Source organism: Phalaenopsis equestris, unplaced genomic scaffold, assembly GCF_001263595.1.
Source record: "Phalaenopsis equestris unplaced genomic scaffold, ASM126359v1 Scaffold000716, whole genome shotgun sequence".
NCBI lineage: Eukaryota > Viridiplantae > Streptophyta > Magnoliopsida > Asparagales > Orchidaceae > Phalaenopsis > Phalaenopsis equestris.
Genome location: NW_018165156.1, coordinates 107,708 through 117,105, shown reverse-complemented (window position 1 = coordinate 117,105; position 9,398 = coordinate 107,708). Strand labels below are relative to the sequence as shown.

General features: G+C 37.6%; 1 protein-coding gene across 1 annotated transcript; it reads left to right on the top strand.

Annotated features, from left to right (window-relative positions):
* Nucleotides 1-1,690: 1,690 nt before the first annotated feature.
* On the top strand, nt 1,691-2,092 carry LOC110030418 (bZIP transcription factor 11-like). Its single transcript, XM_020733124.1, has one exon. The coding sequence runs from the start codon at nt 1,691-1,693 to the stop codon at nt 2,090-2,092; it is 402 nt and encodes a 133-aa protein (XP_020588783.1).
* Nucleotides 2,093-9,398: the final 7,306 nt, after the last annotated feature.

Below are 9,398 nucleotides of genomic sequence, written 5' to 3'. Positions count from 1 at the left end.
ATAGAGACTGTAGTTGGTTGTAAGACCCTCAAAATGGAATTACAGTTTTACACCGGATACTAAATTTGTTAGTAAATAACTTAAAGAAAGATATAAGTGTTAGGATTGGCCATTGTATTCAGGTTACGGTGGTTATAAGCAGTGGTCATCGTTAGTCGGTGGTAAGTGAAGGCAAGTGGTGACAGTTGGCTATGATCAATGATGATCAGTAACTACGGAGGCTGGAAGTTATCATCGGGTCTTTAATGCTGATGTTATATGTTACAACCGTATTTGTGATAATATGTAGCGGTAAGACGTAAGCGGTGGCCGATAATGTTTAGTGGTTATGGATGTCAAACATTGTCGCCGGTTCTTTAGTTCAGAACGAGCTTTAGAATTCTTCTTCTTCTCCTCTCCCCACTCAAGTGAAGAGAAAGGGTCTGTTTATAACTTTGGGGGAGGGGCATTTTGCTCTTTTGACAAATAACTTCCCAATCACTTGATATGACAGGACGTATCGATCCTCTTTGATCAAAAATTTTTTTTTAATGATTTAAGTGTTTTAATGCCCTTAGACTTGAGTGATATTGGGCTTGTTTGATTCCTATCGTTGAGACAGTAGATTTGACTATAAATATGTCAAATTTGAAGTTTCTTTTATAATTTAATTGATGATCTAATGTCTTCAAATGTGTTTTAATATCTTGATATGTGTTTTATTTGACTCAGATTGAATCAATTTTGGTATCATCAGGTTCATTTAGTAGACACGGTCAGTTTGACTATATACTTGTTGAATCAGGGCTCTTAATGATCTTGAATTCGAATAAAAAAAATTATTTTCTAAAAGAGCCTTAAGATTCATGCTAGAAAATAAATATTTTGTGATGATGCATTAGGTATGAAATGTTTTAAACTTTACATTACATAGAAAGTATATATAATATTAATAATTTAATTATTTATTTACCTAAGCATCAAAGTGATAGACATGTAATTATATGAAATATTTTGATATATATGTAAGTTCATTTATTTTTTAAATGAAGATCTAGTTAAATTAATGCCTATTTATGGCCAATCTCTACATCCTTTACTCAAATCGCACTATAAATTTCAACCATCTTGCAATACCAAAATCTTTTGTTTTTCTTTTTTCTTTTTTCTTTTTTCTGTACTTACCTCCTCCTTTTTAACCCCCCCACTCAACTCCTCTCCATCTTGCACCTCTCATCTTCCTCATCCTCCTCCTCCCCCTCCTCATTTCTCTCACCACCTTCTCAGTCTTCATCTATCAAAACTTCCAATATCCCTCTTGGTCTATCCAAAACCCAAAAATCATTACAGAAACCCATACAAAAACCTTCCTTTTTTCCCCAAAAAAATCCTCTGTTTCTACCTCTCCGAATCTCACATGCAGTACCCTTACCTCCTCTTCTTCCTAATTGATGTCGCCTTTCATAAGTGAACTCCTGCTCTCAGGTTTTATGTTAAGTTCCAAACTCCTCCGACGCCGACGAACCCATCTCGCTCAATCATTCTCCGTCGTCTTCCTCTACTGGTTCTACGTCTTCTCATGAGCATCGGTTTCCCTTTCGCCTAACACTCATCTTCAAACACTAAGCCTCCTAAATAGCATACTACATATTGCGTCCCTTATTCTCCGGAACGACCCTCTCCTTCCTTGATTATGGTCTCTTCTTCTGTAATGGCGCAGAGGAAGGAGAAGAGAATGCTGTCGAATCGAGAATCGGCTCGCCGGTCTCGGATGAGAAAGCAGAAGTACTTGAATGATCTTATGTTGCAGGTGAGCTGTCTACGGCAGGAAAAAGATGAGATTTTTACTGCTATCAATGCTACTTCCCAGCGCCATATTGGAGTCGAAGCACAGAATTGTCTTCTGAGGGCGCAGCTGACGGAGCTTATCAAAAGGTTACAGTGCCTCCGTCATATCATTCATTGCATGAACGTCGCCGACGCCGGCGACGGCGGGGGGAGGGGATGTGTTGGATTCGCGTCGTGTTTGCCGGATGCTGAGGATGACAGCTTGCTTCGACCATGGACTTCTCTGCACATAAAGCAGGGTCTTCAGGGTTCTGATGTGTTTTAATATTGTTTAGATGGAGGAAGTATCAGAAGTGCAACCTATCTTTTTTTATTTTTTTGGGTTTTTTTTATTATTTATTATATGCTATAAATTATATAAATTATCATATATATAATAATATGTAGCAATTATGTGTTATTATTCCCAATAATGTATTGTCTGCTGCAGGTAATCTCTTAGTGATTGCTGTTGTCGCTATTTCTTGCAAGAGAAAAAAAAAAGGTAATTAATTTCAGTGGCATGTATGTGAATATGAATGTTTAGGGGTTAGCTATGCAAATACATAAAAATTGTGTGGTATGTATGCAAATGATCTGAAATGTTAATATTTAGAGAAGCTGGTCATGAAAAATATAACTTTTTTAATTTTCTATTTTTAAAACAAACAAAATGCATAGGAATTTATAATCACAATAATTATATGTATTTATAATTTAGAATTAGCGCAAGGAGGAAGGCAGGAAGCATCTTACAAATTCGGGTCCCAAAAAAGGGTTAATTTAAATTAATAAAATTGATTCTGAAGGTATAATTTAAATTGAAATCAGATTCCCCTTTGATTCGAGAATTATGTACTTTTCTCTTTATTTTTTCTTTACATGGCTGATGGAGAATCTAATGCTTGTTTATACAATTTTCACAACATCATATGGAAAGTTTGGGATTTTTACATACATGACCACCTATTTCCTATGTTTTTTTTTTACATTTCCAACACCTAAACTTCACCCTTTTAGGTTTATATCATCTGCATCTTTCATATCACACCATTTAATTTTTTAAAAAAATGAATTACACCTGTTACATGCATGGCTTTGGTTTTACATATGTAAATACTCGAGAAATGAGTGGTATGTATGTAAATTTTCTTAAAAGTTTTAACAACAAGTAATTTCATTATTAAATTATATATGAATGTAAATCTTCTAATAATTTATTAATACTCATATTTGATTAGATGAATGTCTTAATGCATGTTTAGTTGGTCCTCCCTATTAATATTATATAGAAGATAATTAAACATGATAAACTCAAATAGAATAGTCGAATTTGAATGATTAATATCAATTATCTTAATCATTTTGCTTATATGCAACATATATAAGTGGAGGCATAATAAAAGCAGTGAGATGCATTTAACTAATGATTAAAATATTAAGAAACATAAAAATGAGGGGAAAGGTGGTTGAAGCTATGAAGATTAAAGTTAAGTTGAATAATGAGGTCATAAGTTGTGAAATTATGGGAGTAGCCTATCACACTCTTTTTCCTCTCTCCAACTTTCTTCCTTAATTTAATGCTACTAAGAATCATGTTTTTGTATGTTTGGCGGGGAAAACCCCACCTGTCAACCTAAATAATTTTATTTATTTGTTTGTTTATTTAACTAATTTAGATTAATTTTTAATTGAATAATGTTCGTCTTAAGAAATGAACTTCAATTTTAAATGACATACAAACTTAGAACTACAGCTAGAACCACTCTTATCCATGATTTTTTATCCCTAACAATATTATATGTTTACACATTGGTTGACACGGGTGTCTCCCTCACACGAACAACATAGTATAGGAGCCAACTGCGGATGCGTTGATTCACACGAACAACATAGAGCCGAACCGAGAGACCATTTTTTATTCCTTTCCATTTTTAGCAAGTTTTCTCCTTTACTTTCATTCATTTATAGTCTTTTTTTTAATATATTTGTTGTATTAGGGTTTAGATTGGAGTTTAGCTAGTGTTTTCTATTTGGACGATTGTTGGGGTTTAGGTTTTCCCCTTATTGGAATGCATCTAAAGGGTGAGTGGTGCTCTGGTTTTGTCTCATTTCGAGGTTGTGATTAACCTCAACTTACCCCACCTCAGCTATCATCGTCGTTGTTCTTGCTACCAACCCTTAGAAACAACCATCATTGATTATTTTTTCTTCAGTTTCTGCCTTCCCACTCTTCCACCATCTTCCAACATTGCTCCCCACCACTCCACATTGTACTTTCCTACTGCAACCACCCCATACCAGTTGTTCTTGCTATTTTACTGTAGTTCCCCTCTTCCCAACTGCTTTTATGACCTCTTGTTTCTTTGCCCTTGTTGTCCAATTGGGACAGAAAGAACAATCGGTATGGGGTGGTTGCAGTTCCCCCTTCCCAATTGCTCCCCCCCCCCTGTCACCTCCACCGCGACCACAAAATCTTCCCTTTGATGTCATGCTACTGGTCCAGCCACCCACAAGGCTTACTGCACCTCTAGCACCCTCTTGAAACCCTATTTGTTGAATTTGGCACCTTCTGACAACCCAATCTACCTATTCTAACCCACTTCATCGGCCTCTACAACTATTAAGATACACTTTAGTTGTGTTTGTTTGTTTCTATTGTTGTATTTTCCTTTCAGTGTTTAAGTTATAACTGCCTAATAATATTTTTTTTTCTATTATTATTTAGCTTAATCATGGTATCGTTGATATAGAAAAGAATTTGATAGAGAGTGATCTTCATATGTATATTTTACAAACAATTGTGATAGAAAGAAATAATAAAATAAAAGTTGCATTTCTTTTGCTATTTGGTTTGTCACATAATACTTCAGTGGTTTAAACAGCCTCAACTGCTTTGAATTTGTAATGATTAATCATACATCATCAATAAATTTTCAAATATAGCATGGATTTTAAGGCTTGACACAGATCTCGAGGTAATTTTTTGAGCAAAAAAAATTTAAATTTTGATTAAAATTCATCCAGAGCTATGATAAAAAAAATTTTAAATTTTGATTAAAATTCATCCAGAGCTATGATTTCAACAAACTTATAGTTAAGTTGACGGGGTCAACGAAACAGACCCAATAATATCAAAATCAGTCTAATCTCAGTCAAATCAAGCTCAAATCAAGTCATTAAATCACTCTTAGAAGATTTTTGAACGTGATTTTTGAACGTATTTAGAATGTCAAACAAATGTAGAATCTATCGAGCCTATAGTCGAATCGAGCGTCTTGACAAGACGAAGTGAACTCAAGATAGTTCAATTCTGACATTGTTAAGGCACTCAAATGTCCATCAAACATTGTCTAATCGAAGGAAGCTCTCTAGATCGTTCAATCAAAGTGGTTTATATTTCTATATTAATTGCACCCATAACACGAAATAGAGCCCCACCCGTCTTATGAGGGGGATGAGAGTTTGAGATCCGAGGAAGAGCTTGAAGCTTTGAGAAGGAGCTGAAGAACAACAACACTACCGCCAACCGTCCTTGACCACCACCGACCTCCGTCAACTACCGTCGACTGTCGTCAAATTTCGTCGATCACCTTGACCAACATTGACTGCGTCAACCACCACTGACCTCCATATACCACCGCCGACCGCGTTAATAAACGCAAATCTCTGTTGATCGCTGTCGATCACCATCAATCACTGCCAACCACCATCAACCATCGATGGCCACTGTCGATTACTGTCAACCAACTTTGACCACCAGTGACCAGACGTCGCCAATAGCTATTGATTGTCGTCCGTTTCTAGCAACAAATTCATCTGCACGTCGATATTGTAACTTGGGAAATCTCGTAATCATTTCTCACATGTGGGACAAGTTGTAGCAACTGTAATCATCTTTTTATAAGGAAACTCTTCAGCTGGTCATACCCCGTGGTTTTTCCCTTTTCGGGTTTTCCACTTAAAAATTTATAATGTCATTATTAGTTGCTTTCTGTTTTCTGAGTGTGTGCTAAATTTTCTTACCACACTAAGATGACAATCTACTGCTCTACTGCTAGCACACATCAATTTGAAGCCGTCAGTGGGAAACTTCAATCCCACCATTTAATTACTTGGGACTTTGTTACATGACCACTAGACACAATATTCGGTATAATGGAGCATCCCACTCCAACATTAATCGTTCTAGGGAGCAGTCACAAAGCCAAGGGAAACATACCTCTTCATCTTCCCCCCATAAGAGACTTTATTCTATTGACGAAGCTAGGTAAGGTCCTTGTCTGGAAGACCCAATGCGCATAATTGAGGAGCCTCAATTATAGATCTTACAACTCCTACGCAGGGTTAAACAACTATTACCCACACCATTGGATGGAGTTCATATACCACTAACTCAACGACCTACGAGAAACATACTGCTCGGAGAAACTCGTACCGACCCCCTTAATAAGAAGGAACACTTCCCCTGCCAGGTCGTGATGTTGGACCTTTAAATATCGCAAGTTTTAATCATCCATCTCGTGCAGCTCACTTAGCACCGTCATGCCCTGCTGTTATTTCAAATGATGTCATTCGTAACGAGTTTTGATGCCTCATCCAAAGAAGTGTTTCATACTTTATTTATAGGGCAGACACATAAAGTAAGAAGCATAAACCCTATTTATAGGCCCTGAAACAGAAGCCCGATGCATAAAGTAAGAAGCAATGGTTATGTACCCTATTTATAAGGCAAGTGCGTAAAACGAGGCGTCACATAATGATAAATATCACACCAAACATCTTTTAATATTTATTCAGAATGTCATTACTTTTCAAAAAAAAACGTTATTATAGGTCTAAAATAAAATGCTTTATGAGAGGATCTTCCAATTCCTCAGGCGGGGCATACCCTTTCTGAGTCAAACTTCGGAGGACTATCGTCCCTCATGTCCTAAGATGTTCCATTCAGTCGACATTACGATGGAATTTGGATAGATCAGTCAACTCCTGAAGTGCTCCCAGCTCGCACAAAACCTCGGCCAATCCATCGTGCAAAGCAACAACCTCCACTTGCTAGGGGGTTATTTCTGTATTTTTTCTTTTTTTATTTTTGAAGGAATCGCCAGCTTGTCGTCGTATTCTTTTCTTTTTTGAGTAAATCTTTTTTTATGGATCAAATGAATGATCTGGAGAAGAGATAAATCTAAAAGAATGGACATAAGACCAAGAAGATAAACAAGAGAAAGAAATCATGAAAGGCCTACGTGCGATAAACCAAGTGTGTTTGCCCAAACAAGATCGAGTGAGAATATCTTGACTCAAATATCCACAAAAGAATGTCTATGTTGACTACCAAAAACCAGAGATTCATGTGTGGTTACTTGTTCCAGGGTCAAGAGCACTCCTAAGAGGGCTTATTACACTTGGTTAATTACACCATGGAAGATGCTAAGAATACTCTTGATCAAAGGTGTTGTGTGTTTAATTTAAAATAACAACTAACAAGAATTGTTAAAAAGGGATAGTTATCTCATAGGAGCATCCTGATGCCTATGCCCTCTCGCTAAGTTGTAGGGTAAAGATCAAATCTCTCATGGTCTCAAATGGGTTGCGGCTCATTGACAATCAGGGCCTATGAAATAACTAGGATGTCTAGTAGGAAACATCCCACCGCTTCGAGGTTGAACTGAGCCGTAAGGGTAGGGAATAAATCTTTATGTTTTAAACAAGTAGTGACTGCCAGCTAAGTGAGGCTCGTCAAACGAAATAAACAAGAGCAATACAGTTCAACGAAGGTAGTCACAGATGGGTGTCTTGAACTGCGGATGCTAAGAACGAGCAGTAGACCTTCCCAAGTCATTCAGGGGGACACGTTACACACGTGACATTAAAAATTAATGTTAATAAGGGTCGTCATGACCAAGCCCATGAGCATTGGAGGAGCTGAAATGTCCCGCACTTGATTAGCGACCAAGCCTTCGACGTATCTCACTGATGGACCGGCCCTCATCACCAACGACCCAGACCCCCCTGTTTGTTGCCCCACTACTCCAAGAGAAAGCGACCAATGTTCCATTCGCTCTTGTCAAGTACCAACAACGGGCAAAGGAGCGAACGACTAGTATCCTTCCGAATGACTGCCAACAAGATTCCCATGAGCTCAGCTTGCAGACTGGCCACTGCAACAACGGACTACGCAACATATTTTGACTGCCTACTGTGCTTGTGACTCTCTGACTTGGTTAATTCATCTACATGTGATAAATGTAAAGGAAGGTGTCTTCACAGTCATGTAGTTGCGACTAAGGAGGGCTACCGATCTCCGTTCCCTGATGCTTTTTTTCATCTTCTTCGACGCCTTCGATGAGTAGCGCCTGTTGGTCCCCGGAGCTCACACTGGTGCCTCACTCAGGAATCATAGTCTCTTAACAAGGGACCTTCGACACCTGCCCCTCAGGGTCCCTAGATGAGCCGAATTGACCAGCTGGCGCATGTTCAATCCTCTATCGCTTTTCTTTCATAACCTTGATCATTTTTACATAAGTCGAAAACCAGTAGCCCACTTTTGTCAAAATCTTGGGGTCTACAGTCGAAACCTCGGATTGTTGGCCATAACTCAAATTAGTTGATAAGGGAAAAATGATGATAACAAACGCAATGTCAAGCCTATGGCTCTATTTATAGAGCATGCTGAGTACAAAATCCAAGGAGAGTTGATTATTAAATTGATCTTCTTGACTTTAGGTACGATTGAACTAATAATATACATGTTCTTATCGTAATTGTCACTTTCAATGAGCAGGAAAATTCGAGGAACTAATATGTATGTACCACAATTGTCGGCACGAATCTTAAAGCATTCAAATGTCTCATACGACGTTCAAAAACCAAGAAGTCCTATCGCCCTACTGCCAACCGCACGGTGAATAATCAACCAATACACTACGACGAGAGATTCAAACGACAGACCACGCTGACAATCTCAATTGATCGGGGCACAAGCGGGAATCCTTGATCGCGGCTAATCAGTCAACCCGTCTTTACTATGGAGCACAAGATTGACATTCGATCAGGTGCCTCGACCCAATCAACACATACTTCAGAAGACACATTCACCAATCAACTGGTCGCCTCGGTCGACTGAATTTGAGCAAGTCAGTAAGCCCATCACTGTGATGCTAAAATTCAAATTGCAATACATATATGATATGAAAACCATACGATTCATAAGAGTATCTATTATATTAGAAGTTTCCATAACTGTTCATTTCTTTCTGTAATTAAATAAAATACACTTCTATAAATATGAGAAAAAAATAAGAATAAAGGGACGTCTCTTGGGCACTCTTTATAAGAAATTTTAAACTTATTATACTCTCTCTCTCTCTCTCTCTCTGCTCCCTTCTTCATCCAATCTTAACTCCCAGAGCGTGTTCACGAAGGGCAATTTAGGATGCAACACATACACAACACCCTAAATATTGTTATTTGCATATCAAACATTCTCTTCCATCCATTGTTCAAAGTATCCTCAAATATCAAAATTTATGATAAAACCCAAACAATATTTTTTATTATTATCAAATTCTCACATAATATATATATATATA